Raw genomic sequence first — 21,803 nt, forward strand, 5'->3', positions numbered from 1 at the left:
GAATTTAACTTATAATTTCTAGTCAGTTTATCTTCAGGCTAAAGTATCCGATATATGTCTAAGGAGCCCACTTCCGCTAGCTAAGCCTACCATATATTAAGACGAAAAAGATAACAGAAGATATCCGGGTCTCTGATATAGGACTTGCAGCCATTCGTCTTACATTTGTTGTTGAAAGCGATATTTCCTTTCCTTGTTACCGTTAGAGCCATATCAAGTCGTATTTAGTTTTCCTTGGATACATTCAACGACGCCTTCGGCTACCAGTTAACTATTCTGTAGTTGGCCGATAATGAGCTCCAGAGTAGCTCAATATAGTTCCCATTATTCTGTCACTATTTTGCACCAACTCTTTCAAATCTGACACGCAATGCCTACGGTGTATGCTGACCAGAAAAACGACAACATTTTCGGTTTCTTCTCGGTACTTTATCAGGATTGTGCCGAGTTTGTTTCTGTTAACAGTAACGACTCTCAATAATGGTAAAGAGGTTACATCAGTCAATTTGAACACTCTAGCACTAAGATGAAATCAAACAAACAAACGTAAGTTACATATTCTTAACGATTGTTACCTATAATGTCAACAGTATTTTGATGATGGAGGGTTCACTTGCCTTTGATGCAATGTGAATCAGCCATGTCCAGAGCATTGTGGTCCTATAGTTGTCACCGGGTTATAAGGTTATCATTTAAGGCTTAACCCGTCTGTACAGGTACATTATCATTAACTGGGGTCATGTACACGATGTCAATTATGTTGACTACTGATCTTTGTATGTGACTTTGTTGCGAGATATACGGATCTGGTCCTTGTAATGTATTTTGATAGGGATATAAGCCCCATACAAGGCAAAGCAATATTGTAATTCAATTCCACTTTTACTTCATGTATAAATGAACACTTAGCTGTAGAACTATCAAAACTAATACTGTGTTTGGGGTGTAGGCTTTACTGGAAGTTGTCCATGATGTGTTCGAGGAGCAGACGTCACTAGAAATAGTCATACACAAAATCATGCAGAGAGCACAAACCCTACTGAAGTGTGAGAGATGTTCCGTCCTGTTACGGGATGGTACATCTGAGGTAAGTGAAATTAGTCCTGATGATTTGTATTTTAATTGTCCTTTATTTTAAAATGATTCTAACCAAGATGAATAAATATTTTGCAATGCGCAATATTCTTCAATGGAAATCAAAAAAAGAAAACTATGATATTAATAATTTCAATCATAAACTGTTACAGTTAAGAAGGGCTAGTAAACACGATGGAAACATACCCCTACTGAATGTTAACATGTACATTGCCATTATAATGACAACATTCAATGTAGGTTCTTCATAGCCAAAACAATGATAAGTGTTATTAGCAAAATCTCTAAGAACTACGGAATTGTCATTAGGTATATTATAACAGAGACCAACTATGTATGCTTCCTGTTCCTACTAAGGCTGACAATCAGTGGCTGATTTACAATATCAGCTATTTCTGGGTAAACATGATAGGTAGTTTCTGTATTTCCCTGTGCATTTGTCGCCACCGAGACGATGTTACAATCGTCTTATTTACCTGTAACTAGCCTAGTCCGAGTAAGTTTTTTCCCTGTATCAGTCACAAAGTAGCTGTCATCTCCTATCCTACTAGTTCTCTAGGTAATCTGATGGCTAATGACGGCCATGTATGACAGCCTCCGCGATCTATTGATAACTATCATAGACCTTAATTAACTACAAGGTGTCGTATCTTAGTTTCAGTGGTTGGGAGAGTTCACTCTGACTATCAGATAGTGGCTTTTAATAGGAGTGGAATCAAACAGCATGTCGCATTGTTATGGCCTTTGGTCTCGTGGGACCAGCTGATAAACAGATTTTTTACTGAACTTTTGACCTTGTATTTACGATCATAACTCATCACCAGAGATGATAGATATAATAAAACCTTCGTGAAGGACTCTATCTAAGACGAATGTACATGTGGATGTGCTTTGTAATTACTTACGTTCATGAAACAAAACACATCGTTTCTAAGTACCATGACTCTCATGTGCACAAATCGTCGATTTATTTATTAAAATTGGTTCTCCTATTTTGCGCTTTTGGAGACTTTGGTAGATTCATGTCTCGTCTCTAATTTGCAATTTATTTCCAATTTTGTTAATTATGTAGTGTATGGTATGTTTGATCTCCATTGTTCACTATGTAATGTATGGTATGTTTCAGACCAATTTTAACCAAGTGTTTGATCTCGGATACCCGGTGAAAAACGGACAGTCTTCCAATTATAAGTACGTCTGGTGTGTTCACATTTCTTCCTTATTTCTATTTTGTATTTCCGCTTTTCTTTTATACATTCAATATGTTGTAACTTTAAAAGTACCTTTACATTTGTATTGTTCATTTATAATTCTACCTGTTCTAAGCACGTTAAACTTATAGATCATGAAAACATAACCTTGATACCATTGCTAATATGCATCTACGAGAAGTAGTTTCTATATAGGTGCAACGTTATCTGAGAATCTGATTTTATATAATGCATTTTCAATTAAAGAGAGCCACTGACAAACGTTTTAAAGCTGTTTTGAAAGCTGCAATGTTATTGGAGTTTTATTTGAAATCTTCATGTACTGTAAACCACTTTATTTAGCCGAGATAAAATATTGAGAGCCATTCATCACGGATACAGGTGTGTTGAAAGTAATGAAAATGCAATCTATTGTGTACGCGAAATAAGATGGTTTATACATTCCTATGTTTGGTCACTTTAAGTATTTAATTGACATGATGGCCATATCTTACTTATTCTAAAATATTAAAACCGTTTCGTTTTTGTTGTCCTGATACTTTTACATTAGATTGAATTGAAAAAAAACATTAATATGACAGGGTAGACCACACCAATGTTGTTTGTTTCATACAATTTAGAACATATCTTACTGATCAGATATCAACGAGAGTGATTCCTTTGTCGACAATACCCGCTTAATTAACTTAGGCTGAATTAGTCATTAACATTTAAAGCGGATGACAGCAAATCACAAGGTCATTCATGGAAATTAACATACCGTGAGAAATTTTACCTGTATTTTACTTATTTACCTTTTCAGTATTGGTTTTTTTCTGTTCTCTCTATCTCTTTATCTTTTCTGTACCTTTTCTCCTTTCGCTGAGACAGGAATGTCTTCTCCACGTGTGATCCCAACATGCATCCCGCCAACAGACCACGTAATGTTCCCTCCATAATCTGTACAAGGTAATCAATCATACCTCCGTCATATACAGGCCAAGGTCACAAGCAAATGTTGTCGCTAAAATGTTTTACCATCCTAAACAATTTTCTACCATAATTTGCTTTAAATCGTATTGGTTTCAGGATCAGTGAACAACCTTAGACTCAAGTTCAGTAACATATTATGTAACGTTTTGTAACGTCATTTTAATTGGCCAAGTCTAAGCTTACGACTGCTTCGCGATCTTTGGAAATATTTTCACAATCAACTGTTGGTTTCAAAAGGATGTATTAATAATACACTGAAAAGTGCACTAATCGTACCATCCTCCAAATTCAAAAAATATTTATCAAAATACTATAATATGTATATGAATCTTTTTACTGGATTCTTACACAATATATTGTGGTCATTGCTTGTGGCCATGTCCTTTTTATAACCACAGTGTGTACGGTCTGATGTCGATATTACTGTTGTGTCATCCCGTCTGTGTCTGTACTAACTCAATACAAGTACTATACTAACTTCTATTAAAAACATTTATTATCAATGTATTAGTGGACAACAAGCACCAATGAATTCATAACTAAAGGCTGCATCACCATTTGACTTTCCATTTCCAGCATGCATTATAAAAATGTTCATTCTCAAAATATCTATAAACATCGACAATACACTAAGTAACAAAACATGAAATAGCTATAAAAAAAACTCTAAACATCGACAATACACTAACTAACAACACATGAAATAGCTATAAAAGATATATCTAAACATCGACAATACACTAACTAGCAACACATGAAATAGCTATACAAAATATCTCTAAACATCGACAATACACTAACTAACAGCACATGCAATAGCTATAAAAAATATCTCTAAACATCGACAATACACTAACTAGCAACACATGAAATAGCTATACAAAATATCTCTAAACATCGACATTACACTAACTAACGGCACATGAAATAGCTATACAAAATATCTCTAAACATCGACAATACACTAACACAAACATGAAATAGCTATACAAAATATCTCTTAACATCGACATTACACTAACTAACAACACATGAAATAGCTATACAAAATACCCTAAACATCGACATTACACTAACTAACAACACATGAAATAGCTATACAAAATACCCTAAACATCGACAATACACTAACTAACAGCACATGCAATAGCTATAAAAAATATCTCTAAACATCGATAATACACTAACTAGCAACACATGAAATAGCTATACAAAATATATCTAAACATCGACAATACAATAAGTAAAAAACATGAAATAGCTATACAAAATATCTCTAAACATCGACATTACACTAACTAACAACACATGAAATAGCTATACAAAATATATCTAAACATCGACAATACACTAACTAACAACACATGATATAGCTATACAAAATATCTCTAAACATCGACATTACACTAACTAACAGTACATGAAATAGCTATACAAAATATATCTAAACATCGACAATACAATAAGTAACAACACATGAAATAGCTATACAAAATATCTCTAAACATCGACAATACACTAAGTAACAACACGTGAAATAGCTATACAAAATATCTCTAAACATCGACATTACACTAACTAACAACACATGAAATAGCTATACAAAATATCTCTAAACATCGACATTACACTAACTAACAACACATGAAATAGCTATACAAAATATATCTAAACATCGACAATACACTTACTAACACATGAAATAGCTATACAAAATATATCTAAACATCGACAATACACTAACTAACAACACATGAAATAGCTATACAAAATATCTCTAAACATCGACAATACACTAACTAACACATGAAATAGCTATACAAAATATATCTAAACATCGACATTACACTAACTAACAACACATGAAATAGCTATACAAAATATATCTAAACATCGACAATACACTAACTAACAACACATGAAATAGCTATACAAAATATATCTAAACATCGACAATACACTAACAACACATGAAATAGCTATACAAAATATCTCTAAACATCGACAATACACTAAGTAACAACACGTGAAATAGCTATACAAAATATCTCTAAACATCGACATTACACTAACTAACAGTACAGAAAATAGCTATACAAAATATCTTTAAACATCGACAATACACTAACAACACATGAAATAGCTATACAAAATATCTCTAAACATCGACAATACACTAAGTAACAACACGTGAAATAGCTATACAAAATATCTCTAAACATCGACAATACACTAACTAACAACACATGAAATAGCTATACAAAATATCTCTAAACATCGACAATACACTAACTAACAACACATGAAATAGCTATACAAAATATCTCTAAACATCGACAATACACTAACTAACAACACATGAAATAGCTATAAAAAATATCTCTAAATATCAACATTACATTAACTAACAACACATGAAATAGCTATACAAAATATCTCTTAACATCGACAATACACTTAATAACACATGATATAGCTATACAAAATATCTGTAAACATCGACAAACACTAACTAACAACACATGATATAGCTATACAAAATATATCTAAACACAGCAATACACTAACTAACAACACATGAAATAGCCATACAAAATATCTCTAAACATCGACAATACACTAACTAACACATGAAATAGCTATACAAATATATCTAAACATCGACAATACACTAACAACTCATGAAATAGCTATACAAAATATCTCTAAACATCGACAATACACTAACTAACACATGAAATAGCTATACAAAATATATCTAAACATCGACAATATACTAACTAACAACACATGATATAGCTATACAAAATATATCTAAATATCGACAATACACTAACTAACAACACATGAAATAGCTATACAAAATATCTCTAAACATCGACAATACACTTACTAACACATGAAATAGCTATACAAAATATATCTAAACATCGACAATACACTAACAACACATGAAATAGCTATACAAAATATATCTAAACATCGACAATACAATAAGTAACAGTACAGAAAATAGCTATACAAAATATCTTTAAACATCGACATTACACTAAATAACAACACGTGAAATAGCTATACAAAATATATCTAAACATCGACAATACACTAACACACACATGAAATAGCTATTCAAAATATATCTAAACATCGACAATACACTAACACACACATGAAATAGCTATACAAAATATCTCTAAACATCGACAATACACTAACTAACAACACGTGAAATAGCTATACAAAATATCTCTAAACATGGACATTACACTAACTAACAACACATGAAAATAGCTATACAAAATATCTCTAAACATCGACATTACACTAACTAACAACACAGGAAATTGCTATACAAAATATCTCTAAACATCGACATTACACTAACTAACAACACAGGAAATAGCTATAAAAAATATCTCTAAATATCAACATTACATTAACTAACAACACACATGAAATAGCTATACAAAATATCTCTTAACATCGACAATACACTTATAACACATGCTATAGCTATACAAAATATCTGTAAACATCGCAATACACTAACTAACAACACATGATATAGCTATAAAAATATATCTAAACACCAGCAATACACTAACTAACAACACATGAAATAGCCATACAAAATATCTCTAAACATCGACAAAACACTAACTAACACATGAAATAGCTATACAAAATATATCTAAACATCGACAATACACTAACAACTCATGAAATAGCTATACAAAATATCTCTAAACATCGACAATACACTAACTAACACATGAAATAGCTATACAAAATATATCTAAACATCGACAATATACTAACTAACAACACATGATATAGCTATACAAAATATATCTAAATATCGACAATACACTAACTAACAACACATGAAATAGCTATACAAAATATCTCTAAACATCGACAATACACTACTAACACATGAAATAGCTATACAAAAATATATCTAAACATCGACAATACACTAACTAAAACACATGAAATAGCTATACAAAATATATCTAAACATCGACAATACTAAGTAACAGTACAGAAAATAGCTATACAAAATATCTTTAAACATCGACATTACACTAAATAACAACACGTGAAATAGCTATACAAAATATATCTAAACATCGACAATACACTAACACACACATGAAATAGCTATTCAAAATATATCTAAACATCGACAATATACTAACAACACATGAAATAGCTATACAAAATATCTCTAAACATCGACAATACACTAAACAAACAGAAATAGCTATACAAATATATCTAAACATCGACAATACATAATAACACGAAATAGCTATACAAAATATATCTAAACATCGACAATACACTAACACACACATGAAATAGCTATCAAAATATATCTAAACTGACAATACACTAACACACACATGAAATAGCTATACAAAATATCTCTAAACATCGACAATACACTAACTAACAACACATGAAATAGCTATACAAAATATCTCTAAACATCGACATTACACTAACTAACAACACATGAAATAGCTATACAAAATATCTCTAAACATCGACAATACACTAACTAACAACACATGAAATAGCTATACAAAATATCTCTAAACATCGACATTACACTAACTAACAGTACATGAAATAGCTATACAAAATATCTCTAAACATCGACAATACACTAACTAACAGTACATGAAATAGCTATACAAAATATCTCTAAACATCGACAATACACTAACTAACAACACATGAAATAGCTATACAAAATATCTCTAAACATCGACAATACACTAACTAACAACACATGAAATAGCTATACAAAATATCTCTAAACATCGACAATACACTAACTAACAACACATGAAATAGCTATACAAAATATCTCTAAACATCGACAATACACTAACTAACAACACATGAAATAGCTATACAAAATATCTCTAAACATCGACAATACACTAACTAACAACACATGAAATAGCTATACAAAATATCTCTAAACATCGACAATACACTAACTAACAACACATGAAATAGCTATACAAAATATATCTCTAACATCGACAATACACTAACTAACAACACATGAAATAGCTATACAAAATATCTCTAAATATCGACAATACACTAACTAATACATGAAATAGCTATACAAAATATATCTAAACATCGACAATACAATAAGTAACAACACATGAAATAGCTATACAAAATATATCTAAACATCGACATTACACTAACTAACAACACATGAAATAGATATACAAAATATATCTAAACATCGACAATACAATAACTAACAACACATGATATCGCTATACAAAATATATCTAAACATCGACAATACAATAAGTAACAACACATGAAATAGCTATACAAAATATCTCTAAACATCGACATTACACTAACTAACAACACATGAAATAGCTATACAAAATATATCTAAACATCGACAATACACTAACAAACAACACATGAAATAGCTATACAAAATATATCTAAACATCGACAATACACTAACATACAATACATAACTAACAACACATGAAAAAGCTATACAAAATATATCTAAACATCGACATTACACTAACTAACAACACATGAAATAGCTATACAAAATATATCTAAACATCAACAATACACTAACAAACAACACATGAAATAGCTATACAAAATATATCTAAACATCGACATAACACTAACAAACAACACATGAAATAGCTATACAAAATATATCTAAACATCAACAATACACTAACAAACAACACATGAAATAGCTATACAAAATATATCTAAACATCGACATAACACTAACAACACATGAAATAGCTCTACAAAATATCTCTAAACATCGACATTACACTAACTAACAACACATGAAATAGCTCTACAAAATATCTCTAAACATCGACATAACACTACCAACACATGAAATAGCTATACAAAATAGCCCTTAACATCGACAATACACTAACAAACAACACATGAAATAGCTATACAAAATATATCTAAACATCGACAATACACTAACAAACAACACATGAAATAGCTATACAAAATATATCTAAACATCGACAACACACTAACTAACAATACATGAAATAGCTATACAAAATATCTCTAAACATCGACAACACACTAACAAACAACACATGAAATAGCTATACAAAATATATCTAAACATCGACAATACACTAACAAACAACACATGAAATAGCTATACAAAATATATCTAAACATCGACAATACACTAACTAACAATACATGATATAGCTATACAAAATATATCTAAACACCAGCAATACACTAACTAACAACACATGAAATAGCTATACAAAATATATCTAAACATCGACAATACACTTACTAACAACACATGAAATAGCTATACAAAAATCCCTAAACATCGACAATACACTAACTAACAACACATGAAATAGCTATACAAAATATATCTAAACACCAGCAATACACTAACTAACAACACATGAAATAGCTATACAAAATATATCTAAACATCGACAATACACTAACAAACAACACATGAAATAGCTATACAAAATATATCTAAACATCGACAATACACTAACTAACAATACATGATATAGCTATACAAAATATATCTAAACACCAGCAATACACTATCTAACAACACATGAAATAGCTATACAAAATATATCTAAACATCGACAATACACTTACTAACAACACATGAAATAGCTATACAAAAATCCCTAAACATCGATGATACACTAACTAACAACACATGAAATAGCTATACAAAATATATCTAAACATCGACATAACACTAACAACACATAAAATAGCTCTACAAAATATAACTAAACATCGACAATACACTAACTAACAACACATGATATAGCTATACAAAATATATCTAAACATCGATAATGCACTAACTAACAACAAATGATATAGCTATACAAAATAGCCCTAAACATCGACAATACACTAACTAACAACACATAAAATAGCTATACAAAATATCTCTAAACATCGACAATACACTAACTAACAACACATGATATAGCTATACAAAATATATCTAAACATCGATAATGCACTTACTAACAACGCATGAACAATAAACAATATTAGTTATAATTTCCAAACCTTGAAATAAAGTCAGAAATAATCTGTTAAAGACTTGTATATTGACCGACACATGAAAAGTTTAAAACAAAAATCCGACACGGTGACATACACACAACATCAGTAAAAATACACGTGGAAAAGTTCTTGTTGGTATCTTATCTTATATGTATAACGTACTTGCCTGTTGCACATTGATATATGCGTAGCCATGCTTTGTTTGATGACCGTCACTGATAAGGTGGATGATCTCCTCCCACAGCTCTGCATACTTCATCGGTAACGAGAAATGGGTATATTTTCACAACTGTTTTCAAAAGGTCGGACTTCTACAATGTACCGAATGCAAAAGAGAAAGACTTCTCATTTTAACGTTAGGCATGTTAAAATCCTCTGTATTAGATTAATGATGTAAAAGTTTTGTATTTATTTCATACAGAAACTTAACCTGTGCTATAAATGCACAAATATTAAATTGGAATTTAATTCGTGTAAAATAGTAATGAAATATAAATGTTTGTTCATGTGACAATGAATCATTCTCCTCAGTAAATAGTAATGAAATACAAATGTTATTTCTTTAATCATTCTCCTCAGTAAATAATAATGAATTATAAATGTTTGTTCCTGAATCGTTCTTCTCACTAAAATAGTAATGAAATATAAATGTGTGTTCTTGAATCATTCCCAGTCCCGAGAATTCCTCAGACATGAAGTTTGGAAACAAGATTGCGGAGCACGTTCTGATAACAGGGGAGACAATCAATATTTCGGACGCAGAACAGGACTGTCGCTTCGAGCAGGAGGTATGTACATTACCCAGTAAAACCTGTTTTTTGTATTTTGACATTTTTCGTAACGCTTTAAGCAGAAAATAATCAATACTATTGTTATTTGTAAGAGTTCTTTTTAAAGAGTAAATTTCTTTTTATGCAAGAAATGTTCAGACTACTAGATCTCTATGGATCACAAAAAGAGGAAGGACTGAAAACATAACACTGACGTGATAGTCATATACCATGAAAGTAAAAACAATATTCATGCAGGGAGTTATACTTCATATGGCTTATTTGCAGAATACGTAATATGTAAAAGATGTTTATGATCAAATAATTGTTTTTTTTGGAATTTTTTTCATAAATGATTTTTTTAAATCTATGATATACATAATATCACTTCCATAAATGTACATTTTAAATGTGCGTTTGAAGCGTGATTGGTCTGTTTTGTCATGCTTTATAATCAATTATTTCAATAGGTCGACAAATGTGGAAATATTGCTATGCGCTCGATATTGTGTAAACCGATTAGAAACAGGGAATCGAAAACAATAGGTAAGTTTTTACTACCTCCAATACGATCTACACGAACTCAGCTTCTAAATCAAATGAGGTCAACACAGGTGTATGAAATGGTTATATCTTTCTATGCCTCTCACTATCACATTAATGTACATTAGAGTAGTGTAACTTAAGAAGAAATTTATTGGATGCTTGAGTACTTTCTTGGTATCCGTTGTTGATATAAACCCACTTATAGATAAACAACGAAAAATGTGCTCAATGCACATCATTGTCGCCTTTATTATTATTGATTTACATTTTGCCACACAGACTCCCATTACTCTAATGAAAATCATGATCTGCATTATGAGACAATAAATGCAGCGTAGACTAAGTGTAGTAATATATATATACATGAATGGGAAACCTGTTTACTGACACCAAGTTAGTCCGCGCAGGAAAATAAACATTGTAGTTGAATGAACAGTTTGGTTATAAAACATCTTTAAAATATCTGTGTTATTAATAAGAGAATAAAAAATGCTGAGATTTTGTTGTGTTTCCAATTTTTATGTGGACTATTTTTATCATATTAACCTTGGATGTTCAGGTTAAATGGTTGAAGCGGGAAATTCAAATATTTACTCCCACTCTAAATTATTTTTTCTTTGAAATAGAAAACAAAATGTAAATATAACAATTAAAGGAAAGTTATATTTAATTTATTGGAGATATAAATGACGGACGCTATGAATATTTATCTGCTACTCAAATTTCATTTATATCTCCAATAAATGCAGTCTAACATTCATTTAATTGTTAAATAAAGGCTAACCACTAATATTTCTACCCACGAAATGATTTGAAAGCTCCATACCACAAAGGAAGTTCCCACGAATATTTGATAATACACAGTATGTGCGTGTCTTGTTATGTTTTGAAATTAAGAAGGAGATACAGTTGGTACTGATTATATTTGTAATTCTGTGTCGATTTCACTACTCGACTAACACATTTCGTAACGGCGTACACCTATAGCGCCCACATGTAGGCTAACTTATCGTTACCTTACAGGAAACAAATAATTCCGTTCTCCCATTGCATATGTGAATTAAAACAATAATGGCTAATAAGGTATTTCATCTATCAAATTAACCAGTAACGAAACCTGACGAAAAAATACCAACATGAGAAAGAAGTTGTAGTGGAATGATCTGATTTAAACGATATTAAATAATATTGTAGGAGCGCCCACGTTTTCAGCAGTAATGAATTATCATTATAACAAACAGTCTACGAGTATTTTCAAGACAAATTATCAATATTTAGCCTTAGCTGGAATTACAGACATAGCTATTTTAGACACAAGCCATTCTCTCACAATCATATAGTTACTTTATTATCAGTTTTACCCTTTAGACATGGATTCCGTCGTTTTGCGTTGGCATTTTAAATGTTACATATTATATCTGTGCCTGGTTTTATGAATGACAAGTTATGCAACCTTGGGTTAATGAGGTAATGTTGATTTCATTACGTTCAGGGGTCGCTCAGGTGATGAACAAAACGGACGGCCTATCGTTTGATGAGCATGACGACCAGCTGTTTGAAGTAAGTCTGTACTGATAACCAGTCTCTCGCGGACACCAGGTATGGCCGGCAGCTAGGCAGCATCAAAGAGTATTGGGTTCATTGTAGTTATGTGTCGCAAATAAACACCTCGTGTAAACTCCATTTATAGTATGATACATATTTATATAACTGGTACAATGATAGACCAGAAACAACCAACTGGGTCAGTGAAACAATGAATGATGTCATTGATTTATGAATAAAAATAGTAAATTAATATACCCCCATTAACCATTAATTAATAAGAAGATAGCAGTAACAAACAATCTAACTAACAAATTGTCGACATATTTAGTATCGATTTATTATCATATGGATTATGTTTATTTTTAATTTCCACTGTAGTGAGTAAAATTGACGACTCATTGTTTAATATCCCATACAACTACAATCCGAAATATGACCCATGACAAAATGATAAGAAGTGCTTTAATTATTTCTGTGTTTGCAGGCTTTTACGATTTTCTGTGGTCTTGGTATCAACAATTGTGTTTTGTACGAGGAAATAGCCTTATTGTTATCTAAACAAGCAGTAACGTTAGAGGTAAGTGATCTTCTTTATCCATCAAAAACAGTCATAATGTCACCCAACTACCCATCAGTTACCAATAATTTTGTGCTTTCATATGCCTATATGCTCATAAGAGTCCAAACACATATATACAGTCGCCATAATCAGTCATTATAGAGTGCTGAGAGTGTTGCCGCAGGGTTAGATTATAGATTTCAAACATATGTTGACAGATCAGGAAGGCATGACTTACTCCATCCGACACAGCTTCTCCTCAATAAATTGTTAAATCTGAATTTGACATTTATGTTTGGTCTAATTTGACAATTACTTCTGATCTAATTTGACATTTATATCTGGTCTAATTTGACATTTATTTCTGGTCTAATTTGACATTTACTTCTTGTCTAATTTGACATTCATTTCTGGTCTAATTTGACATTTACTTCTGGTCTAATTTGACATTTACTTCTGGTCTAATTTGACATTTATTTCTGGTCTAATTTGACATTTACTTCTGGTCTAAATTGACATTTACTTCAGGTCTAATTTGACATTTACTTCTGGTCTAATTTGACATTTACTTTTGGTCTAATTCGACATTTATTTCTGGTCTAATTTGACATTTACTTCTGGTCTAATTTGACATTTACTTCAGGTCTAATTTGACATTTACTTCTGGTCTAATTTGACATTTACTTTTGGTCTAATTCGACATTTATATCTGGTCTAATTCGACATTTACTTCTGGTCTAATTTGACATTTACTTCAGGTCTAAATTGACATTTACTTCTGTTACTTCTGGTCTAATTTGACATTTACTTCTGGTCTAATTTGACATTTACTTCAGGTCTAAATTGACATTTACTTCTGGTCTAATTTGACATTTACTTCAGGTATAATTTGACATTTATTTCTTGTCTAATTTGACATTTATTTCTGGATATATTCAATGCAGTTGTGACATTGGTTTGGTCATGGTCTGGTCTGGGTTTTATTCAAATTGGCGGTTTTACTCTTGGTAGCACTCTGTTTTACTCTTGGTAGCACTCTGTTTTACTCTTGGTAGCACTCTGTTTTACTCTTGGTAGCACTCTGTTTTACTCTTGGTAGCACTCTGTTTTACTCCTGTCCTATTCTCTTCTCGAAAGTCGGTTGTGTCCAATCGATTCTGGCTTCAGACGATAACATCACATCTTTCATCTGTGTTTTTGTGTACACAGACCTGTTGTGTATGCTGACATGTAAGAGGCATATGACTGTAACGTATTGAATATAACTGACTTGAAATCTATAATGTATTTCCACTGCAGATTTCACATATACCTTATCTCCAATAGCCTTCTAGCTACACTATGATACATATCTCCCGCCTACATAGCCAGACAATTACAATCATTTTATGTTACAGACACTCTCCTACCATTCTGGGGTGTCCGCCACGGACGTCGTACGACTCAAGGTAGGCTTGTCAAAGGAAGCTCGATATCTGTAACAGTTATTGTGATGCTATCATACGCTGGTTGTGGGTGTCGGGGTACCATTATTATGGGGTATAATGTCGTGTAAATGTTATTAATCTATATTGAAAATATCATTCCATCTCTTTCAGAATAATGACAAACTGGCACATCACATTTTGAGATGCTAGTAACTGTTGCTGGCAACGGAGTAGTTTTCATTAAATTATTCATGCTAATTTCACGAATAAAGATTTTTTTATGACGACAATAATTATTAATTTCTTAATCTAATTATTGATTCCATTGATAACAGAGCCAGAAAGTACCCGAAACCACTGAATGGAAACTCGACAGTCACAAGTTTAACGATTTCTCCCTTACCAAAGACGAAATGTTGGTAGCCTCGATTAGAATATTCAAAGATTTAGGATTCATGAGGAAATTCAAGATTGATTATGAGGTAAAATATCCTTTGTTCCTAAGTGTAAGTATATATTAATGTGTGCTACATAGATATTTCCCAGATGGGATTTTAGTCAGTTGAATTAAAGGGGATAAAACAATCCATTGTGTCTAACCGCGCTCGTAGTTACTGTTCTGAAATCTAACAATTCATGTAAACTCCAATTACGCGATGTCTATTACTACGTAAGTGTCTGTATGCAATGATAACAACATAAATCCAGATTTAATATGGAATTAAAGATGTTTTAATAATATTATTCCGGAATATGTAAATTTTTATTTGAAGTATGGTTGTAGTTTCTTACCTTTTTAAAATATGAATATGCCAAACTTTAAATACCTAAACCTTATTCAATTAAGGTTTTATGTCGCTGGCTTCTGACCGTGCGGAAGAACTACCGAAATGTCGCCTATCACAACTGGAGACATGCCTTCAATGTCTGTCAGACTATGTTCGCTTCACTCAAGGTAAGGTATCCCCGATACTCTGCAATTTATGATGTAGTGAGGTTGTACAGTTAGAAAGTAGATGTCGATAACAATTTTGTTGTTGGCACTGCTAAAGAATTGCTAATTCTAAAATTTCATGTAATCGAAATATAGAAGTGAATTAAACGTACAATTGATTGTAATTAGTAACATTGGCCACGTTTTTCATCCAGCTGTTCAAACTAGGCCTATCGACACAGGACAGCAGATCCCTATCACGATTATAGGGATATATATAAATGGACGGTTTTCTGTATTGTTCCTATATTGTTTTACTTTTATTAAAAACACATGTAAATCCCATATTCATTCGAAAACATCGTAACCCTCAACTTTTGTAATCTAGGCCAATTTATTGTAAAGCAACCCATTTCGGTCGTTTCATCGATTTTAGAGACAAATATTAATAGATTCCTCACCAGTAGGCGGCTTTTAAAAAACCCATAAATGCACTGATAAATAATCAAATCGGTAAATACGGCAAAAATACACAAACCCCTCAGTAATATGATCAGCTTAGGAAACTTATAGTGGGTAGATAAACATCCACCAACATTAAATTCATCAGAATGCAAGCAGAGATCTGAGTGGCTAATGGGAAAGGAGCGGGGCTATCTAAAATTTCTTTGTTAGATAACGATTTTGGTAACCTTTAAGGATTAAGAGCAAATACTCAATATATGCAACACTGAACCTTACACAACCTTGAAATAGATATCTTATCTTAAAAACGGTAATTCAAGTAGAATAGATATCGTCATTGTTAGGTAATACTAGTACAATATGTATCTTCATTGTTAGATATTATAAGTAGAATATATATCTTCATTGTTATATAATACAAGTACAATAGATATCTTCATTGTTATATAATACAAGTACAATATATATCTTCATTGTTATATAATACAAGTACAATATGTATCTTCATTGTTAGATATTATAAGTACAATAGATATCTTCATTGTTATATAATACAAGTACAATAGATATCTTCATTGTTATATAATACAAGTACAATATGTATCTTCATTGTTAGATATTATAAGTACAATAGATATCTTCATTGTTATATAATACAAGTACAATAGATATCTTCATTGTTATATAATAAAAGTACAATAGATATCTTCATTGTTATATAATACAAGTACAATAGATATCTTCATTGTTATATAATAAAAGTACAATAGATATCTTCATTGTTATATAATACAAGTACAATAGATATCTTCATTGTTATATAATACAAGTACAATATATATCTTCATTTTTATATGATACAAATACAATAGATATCTTCATTGTTAGTTAATAAAAAATTGTTCTTTTGTTGTTTAATTCCGCTACAGTATACCTTTCACCACCAACTTCATGTTAGGAAAGGTATTCAATTGTACCACTGATTAGCGCTGTTAGGTTTCTGTTTGAATATACAGAATATACATCAGTTGGCCATCTGATTCCCAAACAAAAATAAAATTTAAAAGAACCAAACTCATCAAAATATTTGTTTAATTACATTTACCATTGACAATCAATAGATCTTACTTGTACCGCTACCTTGTTTTAACTACAGAGGAGTGGTGTGAAGCGCCACCTATCGGACAAGGAGACGTTAGCGTTGGTAGTTGGGTGTCTTTGTCATGATCTGGACCACCGAGGAACGAATAATGCCTTCCAACAAAAGTAAGTGGAAGAAAATGAAAAATAAAACAACTGTAATCTGACAACATGCAATGCCTTCAAATATATCTACTGATTGTATATTAAATTAAACAGAAAGCATTATATTTATAATCTGCAAAACAAAAAAAATATAAATTTAATTACAACTCTTAGAAATCAAAGAACAAGACCATATTGGTATTGTACCATACCTATCACTACACCGACGACTGGATATTACACCATATGAAATATCAAAAATGTCATATAAATAGAGGTTACACAGCGAATCCGGCGTAGGTGCGTTAATTCTACCGAAATCACCCCCGGGTACTCGCGCGGCAAAATACACCACTAAATAAAAGACAAGTATGAATTTTGCGTCAATGACGTTTATGATACGAATGAGAAATCCTGAAAGATTCCGACGTCGTCACACATCCATTTCAACAGCGGTTTATTCTGCAAGCAGCGATCAGAGTACAGCAACATGACGTCATTCGATAGTTGGTGATGTCAACAATCTGTGACGTAACAATGAGAAAAAAAAGTGTTATTCCACTAATATCAATATATCTATCCAACACCAAGCATATTTATACAATGGCCAGAGAGTGGATACGCGATGTATTGTGGTAGAAATTACATATACACGTCTTGCCTACATTCTTAACAAACAATTTCATCAGTCAAAAAACGTCCCAGAGAAAAGGGCATTCTTGATCTTTGTTGTACAAAAGTTATATATACACGTCTGATTTTTTCAATAAGGTATACTAGAAAAGCTCCTCATGTAAACTACTTATGTTGCAGGACCGGGTCAGCTCTGGCTCAGCTGTACGGTACCAATGGTACAATGGAACACCATCACTTTAACCACGCCGTCACTATCCTAAACAGTGAGGTACTCACCCTATATCTATAGTTATGGTCCTATGTCTCAGCTATCTTACGATATGATAATCATACGAGTCCTGTAATGGTATATAATGTTTCTTTACAAGGAAACTTGATTGTTATCCTTCCATATCCTTTACCAGGATGTTTACGCTGATACAACATATTAATCATCTGTAAATATGACACGTCCTATAAAACACAGCGCTGTTTGTAGCCCTGATTACATGTTAGTATATGATCGGTATCAAAAATAATTCAATGTAATTATAAAATCCCATGCGATATGGCAGCAGCTAGAAATACATTTAATTGACACCAACTAAACCTGGTGATTTATGGACAACATTATGTATCATTACCGCAGTTTCCAGCTTCAGAGAATGTCGTTAATGCGATCAGCCTTCCCTATTTATTTGATATGATATCGCTTCACTCATATAATGAACTTGTCAAAGAATACACTGACAATTAAAAGACCGATTCATGAAAACACCTGTAGCATATTTTTGTTTTCGTTTTAATACACTGTTTAGGAGATTTGCTTGCTGATCTGAATTATCTTTTCAGGGTAACAACATATTCGCCAATTTTACGTCCGAGGAGTACAGTGGAATTATAACGTTACTGAAGGAATCCATATTGGCCACTGATCTGTCGCTTCATATACAGTAAGTCTAAGGAATCCATTTTGGTCACTTTCTGTCGCTCCATATACAGTAAGTCTAAGGAATCCATATTGGTCACTTATCTGTCTCTCTATATACAGTAAGTCTAATGAATCCATATTGGCCCCTGGTATGTCTCTCCATATACAGTAAATCTAAGGAATCTATATTAGCCACTAATCTGTCGCTCCACATACAGTAAGTCTTAGGAATCCATATTGGTTGGTCAATGATCTGTCGCTTCATATACAGTAAGTCTAAGGAATCCATATTGGCCACTGATCTGTCACTCCACATACAGTAAGTCTAATGAATCCATATTGGCCACAGATCTGTCCCTCTATATACAGTAAGTCTAAGGAATCCATATCGGTCTATAATCTGTCTCTCTATATACTGTAAGTCTAAGGAACAAATATTAGCCCCTAATCTGTCTCTCTATATACAGTAAGTCTAAGGAATCCATATTGGTCTATAATCTGTCTCTCTATATACAGTAAGTCTAAGGAATCCATATTGGTCTATAATCTGTCTCTCTATATACAGTAAGTCTAAGGAATCCATATTGGTCTATAATCTGTCTCTCTATATACAGTAAGTCTAAGGAATCCATACGTCCCACATACATTAAGTCTAAGGAATCCTTATTGGCTACTGATCTATCGCTCTATATACAATTAGTTAAAATACATATTTTTGTAACAACAACCCAAATCCCAAATTGAAGCAAAGAACCATTGTCGTTCAAACGACAATAGGACGGTACCGATCTTCTCTAACAACCGGAGACAAAATGTGATTAGGAAGCAATGTATTAAGTAGTTAAATTTTGAACATGCTATTGATTGATTTTCAATTCATCTTAAGCTTACACTTGTTTGCATCTTCAAAGAATAACTAAAAAGCACTGTGACCTCATTCGTTATCTCAGCTGCATTCATTTTGACCAAAGTCAATGAAAAGGTTTTTTCGACGTCTCGCTTTGGTCACTTGAAAATAAGAAGAAAGTCAAAGTGACAAATTGAAAATACATCCATTCTTCTGTGAATATATCTCGTCATCCGGTTCTGGTTTAGGTTAAGGAACAAGTTCTTTGCAATGGTCGATTCGGGCCAAAATACCTGGGACGACCGAGAATCGAAGGAAACTCTGCGGAGTATTCTGATGACGTCATGTGATATAGCTTCCATCACCAAACCTTGGCAGATCCAGCGTAAGGTAGGTGTCGACTGGTTCTACATGATAGCATTAGTTTGATAGTGACAGTCAATACAATATATATATCGTTATTTACACTCCCCTGCAATCAAAGAGATTTTTATACATAATATTGGTTTTTTTTCTATATTTTATTGTTGACACTTATTTATCTACGAGAAAGTATGATCAAAGGGACGCAACTCGTTTATGTTTTTACATATTCTTTTATGATTGTTGAACGATAAAGTATATGTCCATTGTATCTAAAGATCGGCTTTTACAATTTACATGATCTTTTCTTAATACTTGGAATAGTGAAAATTCCAAAAGCCTCCCGAGAATTCTTGTTTGTTTTACTATGTAGTTTGTACTACTTTGTGGAGTTGACAGTATTCTGTTTCTATATCTAGGCTGCAGACCTTGTGATGTCCGAGTTTTTCGACCAAGGTGACAAAGAAAAACACCAGTTGAATATTCAGCCACAGGTGAGTGCACACGTATTCAGTAATAATTTTGTCAATTATAGTCATACTGGTCACACAGTGTTATATTCACAATAGCTTAAAATCAGGCACACCAATATATTATTTTTATTCCATTTTCAACTTTGGCATGAACTTGTATATCAAACAAGTTACATTAGAAACTTCTCAGCGGAGAAGATCCGTAATAGTATGTATATATGATATGCTTCTTTACCAATAATTATTGTTCTTTAAAGGCCTGTATGGACCGAGAACGTCAGGACGAACTACCCAAGCTACAGATGGGATGGATAGATGGTATTTGTCTTCCTTTGTATCAGGTAATGCTACACTTACATGTCATTAGTCTCCTGTCGGTGAAACCGAGGGTGACTGCAGAGTCTGTCTGCCTGTATGTCTGTCTGTCTGTCTGTCCGTCCAACTTCATACAAAGGTAACATAGAAGATAACATAGCTTGAGTTCAAATTTGGGGTCAAAAGGTCAACTATAAAGGTCACTGTTACTAAAAATAGATTGCTTCACAAATTATAGTTTCCATGTGATAACTTGAGAACACATCAACGGAATTTGTTCAAACTTCATTCATTGGTAACATAAAGAATATCATAGCTTGGAATTGAATTTGGGGCCAAAGGTCAATTGCAAAGGTCAC

The 21,803-nt window shown here is 32.2% G+C and overlaps 1 protein-coding gene across 3 annotated transcripts in view; it reads left to right on the forward strand.

The window, feature by feature from the left end:
• The window catches only part of LOC138320353 (dual 3',5'-cyclic-AMP and -GMP phosphodiesterase 11A-like), a 495,361-nt gene that overhangs the window by 131,909 nt on the left and 341,649 nt on the right, over positions 1-21,803 (forward strand). For 2 of the 3 annotated variants that reach the window (XR_011208170.1, XM_069263276.1), the window contains exons 4-19: positions 950-1,087; positions 2,222-2,286; positions 3,177-3,254; positions 11,080-11,194; positions 11,647-11,722; positions 13,215-13,282; positions 13,755-13,847; positions 15,227-15,277; positions 15,592-15,738; positions 16,104-16,211; positions 17,812-17,921; positions 18,714-18,804; positions 19,368-19,468; positions 20,542-20,683; positions 21,076-21,150; positions 21,387-21,470. Coding sequence is in view for 2 of the 3 variants with exons in the window: in XM_069263276.1 (XP_069119377.1) it covers positions 950-1,087; positions 2,222-2,286; positions 3,177-3,254; positions 11,080-11,194; positions 11,647-11,722; positions 13,215-13,282; positions 13,755-13,847; positions 15,227-15,277; positions 15,592-15,738; positions 16,104-16,211; positions 17,812-17,921; positions 18,714-18,804; positions 19,368-19,468; positions 20,542-20,683; positions 21,076-21,150; positions 21,387-21,470 (1,542 nt within the window). In the remaining variant the exon portion in view is untranslated. The remainder of the gene's footprint in view (positions 1-949; positions 1,088-2,221; positions 2,287-3,176; positions 3,255-11,079; positions 11,195-11,646; positions 11,723-13,214; positions 13,283-13,754; positions 13,848-15,226; positions 15,278-15,591; positions 15,739-16,103; positions 16,212-17,811; positions 17,922-18,713; positions 18,805-19,367; positions 19,469-20,541; positions 20,684-21,075; positions 21,151-21,386; positions 21,471-21,803) is intronic. The other variant, XM_069263277.1, reaches the window with a different exon arrangement.

The sequence above is a fragment of the Argopecten irradians genome, chromosome 4, assembly GCF_041381155.1.
Source record: "Argopecten irradians isolate NY chromosome 4, Ai_NY, whole genome shotgun sequence".
Taxonomy (NCBI): domain Eukaryota; kingdom Metazoa; phylum Mollusca; class Bivalvia; order Pectinida; family Pectinidae; genus Argopecten; species Argopecten irradians.